Source organism: Xiphophorus hellerii, chromosome 14 (genome assembly GCF_003331165.1).
Source record: "Xiphophorus hellerii strain 12219 chromosome 14, Xiphophorus_hellerii-4.1, whole genome shotgun sequence".
Classification (NCBI taxonomy): Eukaryota; Metazoa; Chordata; class Actinopteri; order Cyprinodontiformes; family Poeciliidae; genus Xiphophorus; species Xiphophorus hellerii.
The window spans coordinates 2,045,726-2,064,597 of NC_045685.1; the positions used below are offsets into that span (position 1 = coordinate 2,045,726).

Below are 18,872 nucleotides of genomic sequence, written 5' to 3' on the forward strand. Positions count from 1 at the left end.
TTGGTGGTGCTTTCACACTCGTGGTAGCATGAGACGGACTCCACAACCCACACAAGTGGCCCAGGTAGTGCAGCTCATCCAGGATGGCACATCAATGCGAGCTGTGGCAAGAAGGTTTGCTGTGTCTGTCAGCGTAGTGTCCAGAGGCTGGAGGCGCTACCAGGAGACAGGCCAGTACACCAGGAGACGTGGAGGAGGCCGTAGGAGGGCAACAACCCAGCAGCAGGACCGCTACCTCCGCCTTTGTGCAAGAAGGAACAGGAGGAGCACTGCCAGAGCCCTGCAAAATGACCTCCAGCAGGCCACAAATGTGCATGTGTCTGCACAAACGGTTAGAAACCGACTCCATGAGGATGGTATGAGGGCCCGACGTCCACAGATGGGGGTTGTGCTCACAGCCCAACACCGTGCAGGATGCTTGGCATTTGCCAGAGAACACCAGGATTGTCAAATTTGCCACTGGCGCCTTGTGCTCTTCACAGATGAAAGCAGGTTCACACTGAGCACATGTGACAGACGTGACAGAGTCTGGAGACGCCGTGGAGAGCGGTCTGCTGCCTGCAACATCCTTCAGCATGACCGGTTTGGCAGTGGGTCAGTAATGGTGTGGGGTGGCATTTCTTTGGAGGGCCGCACAGCCCTCCATGTGCTCACCAGAGGTAGCCTGACTGCCATTAGGTACCGAGATGAGATCCTCAGACCCCTTGTGAGACCATATGCTGGTGCGGTTGGCCCTGGGTTCCTCCTAATGCAGGACAATGCTAGACCTCATGTGGCTGGAGTGTGTCAGCAGTTCCTGCAAGATGAAGGTATTGAAGCTATGGACTGGCCAGCCCGTTCCCCAGACCTGAATCCGATTGAGCACATCTGGGACATCATGTCACGCTCCATCCACCAACGTCACGTTGCACCACAGACTGTCCAGGAGTTGGCGGATGCTTTAGTCCAGGTCTGGGAGGAGATCCCTCAGGAGACCATCCGCCACCTCATCAGGAGCATGCCCAGGCGTTGTAGGGAGGTCATACAGGCACGTGGAGGCCACACACAATACTGAGCCTCATTTTGACTTGTTTTAAGGACATTACATTAAAGTTGGATCAGCGTGTAGTGTTATTTCACTTTAATTTTGTGTGTGGCTCCAAATCCAGGCCTCCATTGGTTAATAAATTTGATTTCCATTGATGATTTTTGTGTAATTTTGTTGTCAGCACATTCAACTTTGTACAGAACAAAGTATTCAATGAGAATATTTCTTTCATTCAGATCTAGGATGTGTTATTTGAGTGTTCCCTTTATTTTTTTGAGCAGTGTATATTGGGGAAATATATTGCTCACATTGTAAAACTGGAAACATAAAAGCGCTAAAGTGTGCATCTCCACATTACCGTAACACCAACAGTCATATTCACAATGTCATGCAACATAAATAACAGCTCAACTGAAACCTGTTATCTGCCATCGTAACAGTCATCCTCGTCCTTGGAGATTTCGCTTTTGACGCAGAACTTATTCCAGTAAAATGAACTCTTGCTGAGCAACTATAAAAAGACTGCCTCTGTGAGACTGGCCTTGATGAGACAGGAGGGAAATAGATGTCTAAAAAATGAAAGGGAAACAGACAGAACCCAGGATGACAGTGGGCAGTAGAGCTGCTGCTGTTCACCTTTAGAGAATCCACAAGGTCCTCAACCAAAAACAGGCGGCTCATCTGCTTCAGGGCTCGGTTGATGTGGGTCAGACTGGTGTCCACGTGCTTGCGGAACGTCTCGGGAGGAATGGTGACATCCTTCTCTATCAGCTCTCTGCGGAAAAATTGGGAGGAGGAAAGAAAATGAGACCACAAAATGAGGCTGAGTGTTCAAGCAGTAAAGCAACAGATATCCAGAAATAACCAGCCAGTGGTGGAAAGGGTTTACACATGTTGGCACGTTTAGCCCAAAAGCCTTGAACAGAACTACAAAATAAGGGATGTTTTAATGAACATGTTGGTAGAGGTTTGCTCCCTCTAATAACTAGAGGCAGCAAATATGAAGAAAATAGAGAAAATCTCAGCAGAAGTTCGTCTAGAACAAACCATGACAGGTTTTGGTCTTACCTGAATGGGTGTCCCTCAGTAGACTTCTGCACAGCCTGGACCACAGACTTGTAGATGCGAAAGGTGATGGTGACACAGAGAAGGGCGAGCAGCATGTAGGAAACCACGCTGATGACGCTGAAGGCTGCCAGCGAGAGCAGCAGAAGCAGGGACAGGCCGAACACCACACCCGATTTCTTGGGGTCCCGCCAGTGGATCAGGTCATTAACTGTAGGAAAGTAACAGGTGGGGAGGGGGAGGAAGGGAGGGGCGTTAAACACTTTATGGTGTGACCTACTGGCCTAAAACTATTAAAGGAGGGCTATCCTGATCTGCTCTAAAACATCACATTGGGATCTTGATAAACACATTTTTCCTAAAATCAATATCAACTTCCTGACCAGTCCACACCCATTTATATACTGTGTTGATTATGTGCAAACCCTGTGAGAAATGCAGCCGCATTAGATACGACCAAGATTTGAAGATTTGTATGTAAAACTACCCTTCAATTACCCTAAACATAGCGCTACGCTAACCTTAACATACCATTACATTAAACAAACCTCTATAGTACCCTAAACATGCCATTATATTAACATAAAGATACCACTATATCACCCTAAACACACCGCTACATTACCCTAATCTAACCGCCACATTACCCTAAACATACCATTATTTTGTCCTTACCCATGTGGTTATGTTGATCTCATAAATCTGAATTTTCTCTCAACAATCCAAGTGTTTTTCACCTCACACAATGTTGTTCTGAGTGAAAAAGCTGTATTGGCTGCTGTTCCTCCAGTCTGTGTCACATGACCAGCTCTGGCCCCCATCTAAACCATGTAACAGCTACATTCTACTAATTCAATTCTTTAAATCGAGTATGCACAGATTTACCTAGATTCACACGAAGATGCAACAAGCAGATGTGAAAGTCATATCAAAACAAAAGGCAGGGATGCTGGTGTTAACACAGCTTTTGTGTAAAAACATTGCCAACAGAAGCAATAAGTGAGTTTATTCAAAATTGTAGGTGTGTGTTTTAAGTCACACAAATCTTTAGAAAAAATAAATATTTAGTTGTGAATGTTCCAGGTGATGTGTTGTCAGAGTTGGAGCAGTATACTGAAGCTGCCCTGGAGAAACTCTGGCCTCACGAAACTCATGAATGTCTCTACTGAGTTAGGACGGACAGCCTCTCAGAACTAACATGTAACACTGTTGAGGTGTAATGTGTTATTTCAATGGGGGTTGTTATAAGCAAATCTCTAATAGGTAGAAAAGAATGTCTGATTTTCACATCCCGAATATTTTGGTACTATTCAGTTCAAATTCTCAACAGTAGGAGAGACTGTGTCCATGTAAGACCAGTCAGAAAAAAGAACTTCAACTGTCATTAAATTTCCCCACTTGGGATAATAAAGGTTATCTGAATTTCTCTGTATTCTATTCCAACAACTATCCACCTATGAAAGGGTGGCCATGTTTGAACCAGAGGTAAGTACAACAAATAATTGTCGTACTTACACTGTCATACAGCAGGGACGATAAAACATGACCATGTTCCAAAAACATCATCTGCAGCCCAGAAGAGCTAAGGAGAGGAACACTGCTATTGATGTCCGACTTGTGTTTAGAATAGAATAGAATATACTTTATTGATCCCCAATGGGAAATTGTTTATTCGTTGACAAGCTACTCCATTTAGGGTGTTAAATATTAATACAAATATAACCATAAGAGATTAAGTTTATAATATATATATATATACCTAATGATGTAAGTAATGTGTGTGTATATACACTTGGTGAGCAGTCCTACATGTAGATGCATTAGCCTCAGTACAAGCTGGTTATGTAAGGCTAAAAAGGGTTTCCCTTTCAAACAGTCACTCCTTCCCTGAATGTGGGGGAAAAATGTTTTAGACAAACATCTTTGTTTGTGGTAGTAGGGAAACCACGAGGCCCAATGTCCCTGGGGCTCCATGCAGCTACCTAAATCCTCAACCACCTCCTCCAAACTAACCCCCCTCACCTTCTGTCAGCCATATTATTCAGAACATTTCAGGAGTTTAGGCAGATTGTTGCAGCTCGGTACTGTGTGCATCTGAATCAAGTACAGAACTCTAAGCTGTTTGGGACAAACACTGGGATTTCAACAACAAATTAAGAAACCAACTTTAAAAACTAATAAAGCCCCGGCAAACGAAGTCCAGGTTCCTTTTAGTGTAGGATCTATGAGGAGGCAGAAAACTGAATCTGTACTGACGTGAATTCACCAGATCTAACTTCATCAGCCTCTGAAATGAGCAGTGGACAAATCATAACAGTTGTTAATAGATAAGGCTCAGCTTTTCCTTCTCTTTTTTCAGTTGAACCAAATAAAGAAGCCCCTTTATGAGCTTTTACGTTGCCTGTGTTTTTAAGGTTTCTGACGAGGTCTAAATGCTAAAACCAAAACGTGCAGCAGCTGGTAACATTAGCCTCAGAGGAGAGGAGCTGCTAATAATCATTTTATTAATGTGATTTTAATGCAGATGATTATTATAAAATGTGACTGAAGAACTTCAGACTGAATTAACCTCTTGAAAAAACTGCCTTGAAAAAACTAAAATTTACTTAAAAAAAAAAAAAGGTCACGTTTACATTTTGTCGGGGAACAACAATGAAAAGGTTTTCTTCAGCCAGTACTGTAGGGGTTACAGGTCTTCTCCCAGCATGCTCTGCTCTGTGTACCCACAGGGAAACAGTCCGGGTTCTATGATCCTTATTCTTCTTTCCCTCTCACCCTCACTGTACTCTGCTGAGGCACAGCGGCCTACTTTCACAGAGTTCTCCTCTTAAATATAGAAACTCACATAAACATCGCTGCGGCCCTCTGTGTAATGAAAACGGAGCCAAAATAAACCACATACACAACGGTAAAAATGATCATCTCTCTGCCGCCTACTGCCAATAGTGACTGCAGGTTTGCTTTTGCAGCATTTTTTGAGATTCACTCATTACAAAGTAGCTTGTAGAATTTTTATTAATGGATTCGATTGCTTATTGGATGGAGATTAGATAGCAGATAGTTTGTAGTGATGTAACAATCAATCAGAGTGAATTGTGGCTCTGGATCACTTCACTTCTTTGCTATTTTATGTTGCTATTTCACAACAATCTTTTCATGATGTCACTTACTGTTTTCAGTATAAACCTATAGACGAACCATTTTCTACCAACTAGAGTGGGGAGACATGGCCCATAAAAATTTGCGCAATATGTACTTTTTTGTACTGATCGGTTTTGATTCTTCTTCCAGGTCTTCAGCTTGCTCTGTTGTGTGATAACATTGAGAGCAGTGAACTGAATGCAAACTGAACTGTTCTTGGTTAATGCAGTTATCACCTGTAAAAATGGATATAATCAAATCCTTGAACTATAACAATGACAACATAAAACCCAGCACTAGCACCTGAAGCTGCTGTTCCTCTACAAAACTTCTAAATGAAGAAAACCAAAAATCCTGAAACTCGGCTACAGATGACATTTCCTTTATCTACTGCTCCCTGACTGCAGGCTGCCCCGCCCACAGATGCATGCTGGGTCAGCTCTTGGATTCCACGTGTCGTCCCCTGAATGTGTCAGGATTACCGTCTGGTGTGTGTGTGTGTGTGTATGTGTATGTAGAAAGAATGAATATGACATTTACTACTGTCAAACATTTTGTGTGAAAACTGAGCTGATCTGAGTAACCATGGAAACAAATGCATCTCGAACCGCTCTCACGCTGATTACACAGACATGCAGCAAACAAGATCCAACTGAAGGAGCTGGCGGCGTCCATCACCTTAGATGGCATCTTGTTGAAACCCAAGTATAAAATGACGGCACCAAAATAACTGCACCAGGGCGGCTGCAAGCTGCGCTCTTCACTTTCATTTTCTGCATCGTATGTCCGCTCTAAGTGTGCTGTGGCCAGAAACCTGACCTGGGGATTGACTGTTCTGTGTGACGTTCAGGGCTCTGGACAAACACTGGGCCACCATATTTAATCCCTAACTCGCCGTCTGGTGGGGAACCACTGACTAGCTCAAAGGACAGAGGGCAGGGGAGGGTCACCGGCTCAACTTACTGAGGATCACATGCAGCCTTGAACTAAGGTTGCTTGCAAGTTAACTAGGTCACATCAGCGTTTCTAGCTTAAATATTTGTGTGGATATTGATTTAATAATGAATACAAAAGAAAATACACACGCTTTTCTAAAGTCTAGGCGAGTAAGTGTAACACTGTGTACTACTCTGAGTAACTCTAGTATTAGGAGTAAATTCAGCTTTTATACTTTTGATTGGTCTCTTGTTATGAGGAAGTAGCTGTTTTACAGAATAATTACACATTACTAAAAGTACTAAAATTGTCTAACTGATGTATTCCTGCACTGTGGTCTTTGGAGCCGCACAAGTACAGTCATGATGGAATACCTAACAGTCTGGGCCCTGTTCATGCTATCTTGTTAGATGTTCAGGGAATATGCTGTCAATTAAACAGTTTCAATGAAACACTTTTTTAAAATTATTATTATCTCCAATAGGTTTTCATCAAAATGAATGCTTACATTTACTGCTTAGCTAACCATTGCAGTAAATGTTTATTGCATTTACACACACAAAAACAACTGCAAACGTTCAATCTGAAACAGTCTCAGAGTATAACGCTTCACGTCCAAACTTATAGGACAATTTTTCTGCCACAACTCTGCCACACATTTTCAGTCTGAAAGCAGGATTTCATGTCTTGTCTTTCTTCTGAAAGAAGAAAGACAAGACATGAAGAAAGACTAGGTGCTCTTTTGTTCCAAGCGATAGATCTACAGCATGTATCTATCACTTAACCAGACCTGGACAAAAGGAAAAACTGTTACCTTAACCTGCATTGTATAATTACCGATGCATATATATATAGAGAGACGGTTCTTCTTTGCCTACATTGTGGTTTTGTTTCAAACTGTATTACTTTTCCTAGCTGCCATGACACATAAAAATGTTTTTTTCAAGTTTCCCTGCTTTTTGTTTACTTCTGTCTTAGTTGTTCCTGTGTACCCTCTTCATCTTATCCCAGACTTAGACGAATTCAAGAAGTGTCCTTGAATTCGAACACGTCTCACTGGCAAGCGAGCAGAGAGGTTTACAAGCGGACATTTGCTCCAAGCAGAGGAGAGTTTTGAGTGCGAGGAGAAAGTTTTGAGAAAGCACAGTGAATACACAATGAATACAGTACAACCATTACAAGTTTTCAGAAGAAAAACATGAAATCCTGCTTACAGACTGAAAATGTGTGCTCTCGAATTATGGCAGAAAAATTTCCCCACTACAAACTACCCATCAACACCCAGGTGATACAGCCAAATGCATTGGAACTACACTTAAGAGTAAATAAATAAATACATTAAATTAAAAATGTTTCTTCACTGCAAAATCTGTCAGTTTAATCACTCATAGCGTTTATCTTGTCAACATACTACTGCACAAATACAGATTTAGTCATCAAGTGCACAGCTGATAAAATGTGGTAACAAAAATAAGCCAATCAGACATATTCCCTAATGAAAAAATTATGTTTTACAAAGAAAAAAAATAGATAAATAAAAAATAAACTCAACATGAGTGTACTGGAGGGCTTCTATATGTAGCTCTTTTTTTTTTTTACACTCAGAGCTGTGAGTTCGCTTTTTTATTTTATTTCAACATCTTCTGTTTACAGTTTTAAAACAGCGCTTTGACTTTCCCCTTTAATAATCAGTCTATAGTCCGAATACCTACACCTCTCCCAATAATTTTCATTCTGCGCAGTATGCTGAGGAATTCCTTATCAAATATTCTAATACTATATGTGAGAGTGTGGGTCTGTCCACGCACGTGTTAAACTAAGCAGAGAATTCCTGTTTGAGCGTCCCGCTGAGGGAAGTGCATGGGGTTAGCAGGCCTATTGCCCAGAGGGAAGGAATGTTACCTGATAAGTGGGTTAGTATTGCTGTCAAGACATGCTCTGCAAGATGGTAGGCTTCAGCTACCCATTCGTCTATAGCTTCCACTTCACTGGAATACTTGCTGTCAGATGCACGGTTGGTTTGGGAACAAGGAGGTTTGGAGTCTGATGGCTGTGTAGGGCTAAAATCTGACTTTGGCTGACTCTTCTCTGAGACTTTATGCTGAGGATTCACAGTTTCCTCTTTTTCCTCTTGGCTCTTGCCCAGATCTTTGAGAGCACTGATTGTAAGGTGTTCTTGTTCAAAATCCATCACCATGATTGGAGAAGCCTTGGGGAGAGGAGAAGTCTTGTGGGGCTCAAGCTCCTGGTGGACACTGTCAGCTTCCTCATCCTGCTTTGATTTCAGACACTCTCTCATGAACTCCACAAAACTATCCATAGGCTCAGAAGGTGGGCTGCCACTGTCAGTTCTGTTGGGACTTCTTTTCATCTCATTTATGTTGTGACCAGTTTCAGGGTTATGCTGAATGTGTGTAGCTGATTTCTGAGATGGGAGCATGTTGTCATTTTCCACATTTTCTGAATTAGTGGTCTTCTTAATGACCTGCTGTTCAGCAGTGCTGCTCACAGTCTCACTTTTGAAACAGGAATATGGGTTTTCAGGATAATCTTCTAAAGATGGCTGACTATCGGATTTGGGGATGTCGTCACCATTCAGTGAAATGGCGCTGTCCAGATCCTGTTTGTCTTCAGCATCGTCATTCTGAGCTGGATCAGACAGAAAACGTTCCTTTGCATTGTTGAACTTCTTAACATCAGTGTGATCCAGAGAAGAGCTGATATCAAAGTCATAATCAAACGACTGTCTATCATAAATGTCATCCTGCATGAAGCTGGACATGGGAGGAGGAGTGGGTTTTATGTACGCCTCTTCTCCTGTTGAACTGCGATTTTCATTGACTGCAGGCTTATTATAAGGAGCTGATTCTTGTGATGACGGATCAGTCATTGGGGGTTTGAACAGAATTTCCTGGGTTTCATCTGACCAATCATCATCATTGTCTGGAAAATCCACTTCTTCATTTTCAACAACAAATGGGGACTTTTCATTGCCAATTTCATTCGACATGGTCTGGGACTGGTCAGGTTGCAGGTCAGCTGAGTCCGTTGGATTGGGACAGACCTCTGATTTTAAGGCAGATGCCTTATCGTCTTTTTCAGAGCTAGAGTGGAGGAACTTGTGCTTTGGGGAGTATTCAGACTCAGAGTCCACAGGTGAGGAAGGAGGCGAGTAGCCTTCCATGAACTCCGTTTCTAACGGGCGTGCTCTGGGGCCTGTGTTTTCAGCACTCTGTGGGTCTGGTTCAGAGGTGTTTGGGGGTCCCGTGTCTGGGCCTTTTACTACCTCATAGTCATCATCATCTTCCTCTGCCTCAGGTTCCATCTCCTCTTCACTATAATTGGGCTCATCAGTCTCAATCACATTTATGGTTGGAACCTGCATTAGCTTTCTCTCAAGCCTTGGTGGAGGAGTCTCTTTCTCCTCAATGGAAAGATCAGCAGTGGTGCAGGGAGGGGTTGTGGTGTCATCATTAGAACTTTGATCCAAAGACTGAGATGGAGCAGACTCACATTCAGCTATATGATCTTCAATTACCGTATCGTCGGACTCTCCTGAACTGTCACCTTCATTTGCTTCTGGCTGTTCCAATTCGTCAGTCCAAATTGCTTTTTTCTCATCAGAAACATTCTGATGAACAGCAGAGCAAACTGTGGGGGATGACGGAGGAGATGTGGAACCAAACTCTGCAGGAGGTGCAGGAGAAGCTGTAATCACCAAATCTAGATTAGATGGATCCTCCACACTTGATTTTTCTTGATGATCCCACATGTAAGCTGTTGGCAAAAAGTTAACGTCAAACTCTTCAACCTCTGTTTTTTTGGATTCCCCATCAAGCTGATCGTTTTGTTTCGGAACTTCAACAGGACGATCCATGAAAGCATCAGGAACACCAGCAAAGGCAGCAGGCATATCTATGTCGATCCCCTTCACTGAGACAGTGTTAGTGCTTTTAATTAAACCAACAGTATCAAAATCTGGTACTGGAGGTAAGTGTGTCTTCATCCATTGCTCTGTCTCTTCAAAGTCAACAACTTGCTTCAGGTCTCCCAGGATTTCAAATGGTGAATCTGGTGACTCCTGATCAGCAGAATGTTCTGTTTTCTGAGGTGTCTGTATAATCTTTTCAGGAGGAAGTTTGGGAACTTCAGCTAGAGATTTGGGACCCTCAACTGCAGATTTGAGGGACTCTGCTGTAGATTTGGAGCCTTCAGTGGGAGATCTGGACTCCTCGGGTGTAGATTTTGACCCTTTGGTGGGAGATTGGGGCCCCTCGGTTGCAGACTTGGGTCCATCAGGTGCAGCTTTGGAGCCTTCTATGGAAAATTTGGGCCCCTCGGGTGCAGATTTCTCATGATGTCGGTCCCTGAAATGAGTGAAAGTTCCATTGCCTCTAAAATCAGGTTCTTTCTTTTTGGCTGCAAGAGCTTCTAGTGCCTTTATACGTTCTGAAACGGGAGACACCTTTATTGGAGAATCCTGTTGTCCATCTGTTGGAGATGTGTCACTACTGTAACTACTGGGTGAGAATGAGCCTGGTTGGGAAGAAAACCGTAGCGATGTAGCTACACCTTCAGTGGACTTGTCAGAACTCTGGACCCCTCTCTTGTCTGCATCGTTATGAAGAGGTGGTAGTGAAGAGGACAAAAGTGGGGAGATTGAGTCACTACCACTAAGCTTCCATGCACTTCTATTACTACTAGGCTATGCCTTAAGGTAGCAGCCCAAGCATTCATGCATTGCATCATGACAATGTGAAAAAAAGAAAAGTCATAGTGATGGGTTTTTCAATCTTGCATGCTTCTCTTAACTACTTAGAATCTAAACTAAGCATCATGGAGCAGTCAATCTGGAAACTTATCTGATCTGTCCAGAGCAAAAGAAGGCAGAGGAAATAAATCTCACTAATGAACAGTGTAGCTATACAATTATTTGCAGCAAATGTATGTAGCTAGATACAGTATAGTTGCAGGCTGAAACAGTTTCTTTTTGACTGTGTTTTGACTTTTGTTTAGCTTTGCTATGTAGTTAAAACAGAATGTCTGTAAAAACCGAAGCTTTACTAAGACATCCTCTGCCATACAGGGACTCAAAACGTTAAGAGTGGCATGGATCATCTCATTAACAGTTACTTTATCATGTTTAACCTTTTAATCCATTTGCAAATATTAAATCTGCGTACACTCATACATAAAGTGTCAGAACATCCTGTCTAGACTAATGTGTAGATTTTATTTATGATGGCTCTGGTGCAAAATGTAGCATTTCTGCTGAATGTACACAGTGCAAACCATTTAGCAGCATAACACAATATTACTAGATTCTAAGAGACGATCACTGAAATCTGTAAAGTCAGCCATTTCAAAGAAATCCCTGTAAGCATGTTTGTCTTCATGAGTTGGTTTGTGGCACAGTATCACAACCTTCAACCAGCCCAATTTTTAAACGACTTCATCCTCAGATTAAAGTTAGTGGAAGTGACAAATAGGAGTGTATTTTTTGCACGTTTAAAAACCCCTCCGTTTATTGTTGACTAATATTATAAATAAATTAAAATTAGCTAAAAAGCAAAATGTTGGCCAACAATAGCATGTTGATTACAGGTGAACCGATTTATTGACCAGCCAATTTATCGGTGCCGATTTTCTTAATTTTGGGGAATCAGTGATTGGCCGATACTTACATGGGAAGCTGATCTTATCCTCTGATCTCATCTACCTCAGCAAAAGTCTAAAAATCAACCACTGTCCTCTTCTGCTCTGCTGTGAGCTGACTGACAAATCCACCCACCAGGACATGTCTGCACAGCTACTTATCTAGTGATTATTTACAGCAAAACAAAATCAGCTCCAGATCGTGATATAAAGGTCCAATTTATATCCTAAACCTTAATCCAATTAAATATCCAATGCTGATAATTCATCAAATGTATTTTAATACAGATCAATCAAATACAATCAAACTTAAATTACTGTCGAGTTTTATGCAATTATAATATAACACAGTCATGTTCAGTCCATTACATTGTGCCAAATAGTAAAAAAGGAAACTTCATTTCTTCATATGATGTTTTACCAACATCAACCCAAGTCAGATGGGATAAACAGAAAGTCAGTGATTGATTTGCTAAGCTGGCAGCTATTTAGCTTTCAGACATCTTTACATTTTTCTATTTGCTTTCCTGAGGAAACCATGATATGGGGGGGAGGTGCACTAGTTATATACAAAAGGGCTGACTGTATTTTATTTGATCATTTTTGGGACCAGGTTAGCAGGCCAAGCATTTGAAATAAACCAGGTCAAATTGCCATGACAAAATATATTTACCAGACAGACGAATTGTTTTGAAAAATAAAGTATGTGGCACAATTAGCAATGCTAAGGAGATTCGGGGTCCTTGGTTTGTAACGTTTATATGTGGCCCAATTGTACAGCACAAACATGAACTACCCGTGTATGTGCAGACATGGAGCACAACTGACTGCTTCACTTTGTCTTGAATTGGACCGCCACCTCCTCTGCTTCACAATACAATGCCTTGTTCAAACTAGGCCACAAGCACGGACTTTCCATCTGACCAACAGTGTTGTAGTTTTTGGCTCTGTACTTGTAAACACATTCCCAAACAGTTAGTCCTGTGACAATACATTCACAGCACTGGAGCTATTCAACCAAAGATAGTAATAAGTCAGAATTTTCTTCAAAAACAAGGTTGAGCAGAATCACTCAGTAATTGGGCACATTAAGAAGCTGACTAGTTCATCAACTGCAAGCATATTTAAGAGTAAAGAAAGCCTCCAGATTATCCTACTCCAAAACACACAAAAGTATTTTCATCTCCATTTGTGGTACACCAATCAATTGATCAATGATTAAAATCAGCCAATACTGATATGCTAATAGCTAGAGAAAACTCAGGTTACTTCAGCTTATCTGTGGCCTACGTTCAAAAAGAACTTTAAACTGTTGGAACTATGATGAAACAATTCAGCTGTTTGGTTTTTTGAAGCAAGGTTCTGTGATGTTATCGTCAGTAACAGTCCCTTACCTGTAGAAGAAATGCATAATGTCATCTTCAGCTTTTAGGGAGTGAAATAAATGTTGAGAGCTGGGAGCTAACAAGCCAGTCAGACATGTTCAGTCAGTTTTAGCCGAATTTAGTTTAAAAAAATAAATAAAAAAAGCTCAAAAAGAAAGTCCTCACATTAACAGGAGCAGAAACAATTTCACTGCCAGATCGACCACTAATCAGTTTGTTCAGGTTCTGCCAAGAACAACATAAACCTTTGAACTTTGCATTAGCTGTGCTGCAGCACTGAAGATGATATGCTCTGGTACTTTCAAGGTGTCAAGTCAGCAGTGGGTCTCCTTAGCTTGTTAACTTCAACCACTCTGTTCCAATTTTCTAAGATAGTTAAGGGAACCATTACTGATTTCTTCAGAAGACAGAAACTTACTTAAAACAAACAGCAAAAAAAAACAAAAAACAGAATCAGGACTAACCCTTTAAAACCATGACATGCCTTAATACCACCGCCTGTATGCCAAAAGATATTTGTAAAGAAAATGTTGCGAACTAGACTAACACTTTCTGTTATGCAGCGTTACTTTTTGGGCAGGACACAAACCCAGATCCCATGATGCAGTGCATAATGCCGAGGCGTTTAACTAGCTACTCAAAAATGGAACAAAGAATTCCATCTTTTCTAAATGGAAGAATTTACACTCCCTGATTAAATGATTAGACTGACCAATATACATTTCTGCTGGTGATTGTGACCAAACTGTCTTTACAAAAGCTAAAATATGTTGAAGCACTGTAGCTACATCCCTGAGAGGACCTGATGAAGTTGACCAACTGCAAGTTGTCCCATCTACTTGTTTTGATGTTGCTTTACCCATACAGGACAGGAAAATATCAAAATAGGTTGTTTGATATTCAAACCGACCCATTTACATTTGGCTATATGACTGGTTTACATTGCTATTGCCAAGCCACATGATTATGTCAAAACTTTATTTCTGAAATACTTCTTGGTTTTTAAAATCAGTTAAATTCAACAAGATGGTGCCTTTCTGGAGTGCTATCCACAGCTTTACTGTGGCTTAAAAAACATGGCAGCTCTAGAATGGCAACAATGCACAGGTCAAAAAGAGGCTGTTAAAAAAAAGCAGAACTATACAAAGAAAACCTACTTTGAATGTTTTATGGTTTAAGACATGCACAAACCCTACTGAGCCATAAGCAACTACGAGGATGCAACATGAGTGAGGAGCAACAGGCAATGGAAGGCCCGGACCACTAGGTGGTGGATGATATCTCCAGTGCCACTCGTCCTCTGGAGACACAGCTGATGCTGGGGGAGGGGGATTCAGATACTAGGGCAGCTGGAAGGTAGAACCAACCTCCAGGGACACAAACCTGATCTACTTTTAGGTTTCTGCACACAATGTGAACTTGAACTTCTCTGCTTTCTTAAAATAAGGTAGCAATCTTGGGATTATCCTGAACTTGCAGTCAGTGATGCTGACCTAAATAATGCCTGCTAGCAGCTGGTAAACTGTAATGGATTAGGCTCCTGGCATCACAAGAAGCCAAGTTTTCCAGGTGTAATGCTCAGGGTCTAAAGACTGGAGATGGGTGAGCCATCAGTTGGACAGAGAAGGTAATGACTGCTGCTGGTTTGAAAAAATTGTTTCAAGACATGTTACAAAGATAAAGTTGTTCAACAGACATAAAATGTTTTAAAGGCTTTTTGGTAGAGCTACTGCAGCTCAAGACACAGCCATGCATAGAGGCACATCTTGCAAGCCTAAAAATAAACAGCCAATGAAACCTGTCAAAGGTCGAGCTGGCTGTTTTGGGCACTAGCCGGGAAGGTTACATATCTGGTTGCAACAGAGGAGAGACGTTGCAAAAATGACCAGAACTGCAAGTCCCTGAAGAGTTGGAGAAACATTGCTATCTGGTCAACTAGAGTTAAGCGTCAGCAGTGCTGGAAACATAGGTGAAAAACCAGAAAGAGGGGTTGGTAAGGACTAGTTGAAGTAAGAAGGCAGCTGTGACCAGGATGGGAGCCGCTATTTTTAACAAACTGCTTTGGGGCATTTTTATACACAGCCTTACGAGCAGGAGAGGGGCACTAGATAGAAGGATGGAGAGCAGTAAAGCAACAGGCCAGCAAAAAAAAACAATATCGAGGAATAGAGCAGGTGAGCAGCATTAAAGAATCCATACACTTGCCTTGAGGAGACTGAATGAGAGATACAGGCGAAGAGGAAAGAAAGGAATCTGAAAAGATGGGAAAGAAAGGACAGAAGAATGATCATACTAGAAGAAAAGAACTTCTTGCTGCTGAAACCCATCCAAATAAAAACATTCAAATCAAGAGGGAGAAGTTAACTTATTCAATGTTAACTAAATGCTCTAGAACTTAAATCTAAGAGTGAAAGAGTAATATTAAACAAAAACCATCCATGCATTTGTTTCTTATCTAGTAAATGCAAAAACCAACCCTGTACATATAAGATAAGGACAAAACCAACTGCTCTTCTTTTACAGTTTGTATCACTAGTACAAAACGCAAGACAATGTTCCTGGTGAATGTCAGAATGTTGGTGGAATTCTGAGGTTTTTACATGATATCTGAGGTGAAAAGAAATTAAAGTGAAAGGAAATAAGAATATTGCCATTTTTTCCCCTTAAGGCAAACAAGGAAAAAGTTTACAAAGCATTAGACTCAAAGCTGCAAAAACAGGAGATGCATAATGACAGATGGAAAAGCTGGAATTATGTTGAGGAGGAAAGGGAAGACAATCTTCAATAAACCTGACCATATCTAATGGATAAAAACTATAGTTTTCAATTCTGGTGAATATAGTCAGAAATCATGAAAACCACCAGCTGATGGATACTGTCTGTTACCCAACCATACAAGACATTATCCAGACTCTAATTATTACTGAGGCAGCCACTAATTCAGCACTTTGTTTTAACACCATGCTTTCTTGCATGAAACTGTTCAATAGAGAAACCATGTGAACCATCCTCAAGAAGAAGTCCAACACCACACCTCCTGTCAATATGAAAAGGAAGCCATTAGGTTTGTAGAACTGTCCTCTGTCTGAAGGTTGGCAACTGTGGGAATTTTTCTCCTAACAGACAGGGTGTGGTGTTGCCCATCGTGTTGCTCAGCTCAAGTGGGAGTTAGCACAGGCTGGGCAGGTTAAGCCTGGAGCAACAACATTCCTTCAATCAAATTCAGCAAACTGCTCCTTCACTTTCTACCCACAATGCAACGTCTTAACCTTATATGTGAGAGGCAAAGCAAAGACGGGAACAACTCCATTAATTATGTTCGAACCACTTCTTGCTCGTGGTGTGTTCAGTTTACAAATGTTGTCAAGACTGACTTTTAAATTCTGATGGGCAGAAAACATGTTAGACAGTGACAGGCGTCCTGTTACTGGCTGTTAACTGCAGCATCATGTTGTCTGACATTTCCCTGACACCCTACAGAGTCCAGCTGTGGATTGTCTGACAGGATTCGTCAGCTCTTGGTCGACAGCGGCTGTTCTCATGGACTACTTCACTTCAAATATTAAAACAAACCTCTGCCATACATTCTGAATAATTGTCGTACGATAAGTTTGCATAATTCCCAGTGTCACAACTCTTCTAACAAATACTTGATTCCTTCTGTAGACAACAAAAATACATCTTACAGTTTTCAGTTTGACCAGTGAGAAAAAGAAAGAATTTTTGAGTTTCTGAAAAGTCAGGAAAAGCACCATCAGTAAGTGGCTGGGACACTCTAGTAACACTCTTCAGAGTGAACGTCGTTGTAGAGGGAAAAAAGGTGTAAGAAGCTAAAGGAAGGGAACTTCTCTCTCACACACACCATGTGATGTTGCCATTTAAATGATGAGCCTTCAGCACAGGAAACCTTGAATACAGACAATATTTTAAAATGTTGAAATTTAAGCATTAGCTTTTTCTTTTTAAATTTCAAGTTGGACGATGTTGATTGGATCCTGTAAGGGAAAAAAAGCAGCTTTGTTACTTCAGGGTGATTTGAAAAATACATCACTTTATTTTGAATACTGGTACATTTTTAATTCAACTTGGAAGTAGAAAAAGTTATTCAGAATATTAGCAGAATAATCTAACATTTGTACTGCTAGATAAAAACTCAGTGTGCCTCTAATTCAGTTCATGCTTTACCCAAGTGAATGAAAAAACATTGTTTGACATAAATTTACTATGCAAAGTAATAAAATGCTTGTTGAAACTAGATCTAGTCCCATTTTAGCATACCTGAGGTTTTTCTTTAAAAAACCCACCATATGTATGTTTGCAGGATAAAACTTATACTCTGACCTAGAAAAACTGGCTATTTAGAAATGAGTCATTCACAGAATCAGGAAATATTTGTTTATTATATTACAGAAGTCTATTTTGAGGAAAGTGATGAGCAAGAACTGGGTGAAATGGACCAGATTTCTATTTTCTGTTGGCTTTAGTCTGTGATCATGACCATTCATCCTGCCTGCTGAGATCTGCTGGGTTATTAAACAGCACTGTTGTGTGGTAAGTCAGTTATGGAAAATGTATTTGTCACTGGGGCCTTACAGTAGGCATCCACAGCGTACTGTAGAAACAAAAGGGAGTGTGAATGCAGGGCCCCATCTCCTGCCATTCCTGTAGATCCTCCATTCGGCTTTGTGACCTCAGTGACATGATGCGCTCCAGCATGGACTGCAGAGAGGAGGGTCAGCTTGGCAACACATGAAGAGACGGAGGAGCTCGTTCATTAACCAGAATAATGACCAATCAAAAAGGAAAGTAATGAGCGAGTGTGGATGGGAAGCTTTGGGAAAGAGGATCAAACTGAAAGACGTAGCTCAAAAACTAAAATCATGAACTATTATTGAAACGTTTTTTCCACATGAACAAAAGAGAGGAGCCAATCAAGCAGGAACTGTCAATATCTACAACATCTGAGAGTTTTACTAATACAATTTTCTTAAACGACTTATAAGATAAGGAGATTTACTAAATCTGATGAAACACAGTAATACACTAACAGCCTATCTGTTGTAATGTAGTTTGAGAAATGAGGGCCTGATTAGGAAGTGTCCCACTTCCTTGGTGACTGCTCTCATTGGCTCATACAGAGACTGCTGGAACTGTGAGGGCCAAGCCATCTGGTAGTTGGACTAAAACTAAACCTAGTAAAGATCACCATGAGGAACCAGTCACTGGTTGGTCCAAGTTGTACACAACACCACAGCAAGGTCTCTGGCAAAAAGAATAGCTTTGCTTTGAACCAATACGAGCAATATAGAGGAGCTGATGGTGGAATTCACACCCGTTGAAGCAGATCAATAATCACTGCTGAATAAGCAGGAGGAAGCACGTGTCAAAAATTAGAAAATTGTCAAATTCACTTCTATCATTGACTTGCAGCACTCACTCTTCCTGTGCGAGAACGTAGTGACAGTCACGTGTGTTGAGTCGCTGAATTAGCAGCAATCCCTCATACCGAGAATGAACATATAGCAAAAAACTCCAGAAGAAACAGATGAACTCATACGGGGTTATTACAGTTGAATATTTTTGTCCCTCGTATCAAAAAGTGAAACTCATATTGATTCATTACACACAGAGTGAAACATTTGAAGCATTTATTTAATGTGCCT

The 18,872-nt window shown here is 41.1% G+C and overlaps 1 protein-coding gene across 3 annotated transcripts in view; it reads right to left on the minus strand.

Moving 5' to 3' along the window:
- Nucleotides 1–18,872, minus strand: part of rtn3 (reticulon 3) — a 29,888-nt gene that overhangs the window by 7,042 nt on the left and 3,974 nt on the right. The window contains exons 2-5 of one of the 3 annotated variants that reach the window (XM_032583194.1): nt 15,415–15,462; nt 8,072–10,780; nt 2,096–2,303; nt 1,664–1,802 (exon numbers count right to left, since the gene is read on the minus strand). In XM_032583194.1, the coding sequence (XP_032439085.1) occupies nt 1,664–1,802; nt 2,096–2,303; nt 8,072–10,780; nt 15,415–15,462 (3,104 nt within the window). The remainder of the gene's footprint in view (nt 1–1,663; nt 1,803–2,095; nt 2,304–8,071; nt 10,781–15,414; nt 15,463–18,872) is intronic. The other 2 variants (XM_032583196.1, XM_032583197.1) reach the window with 2 other exon arrangements.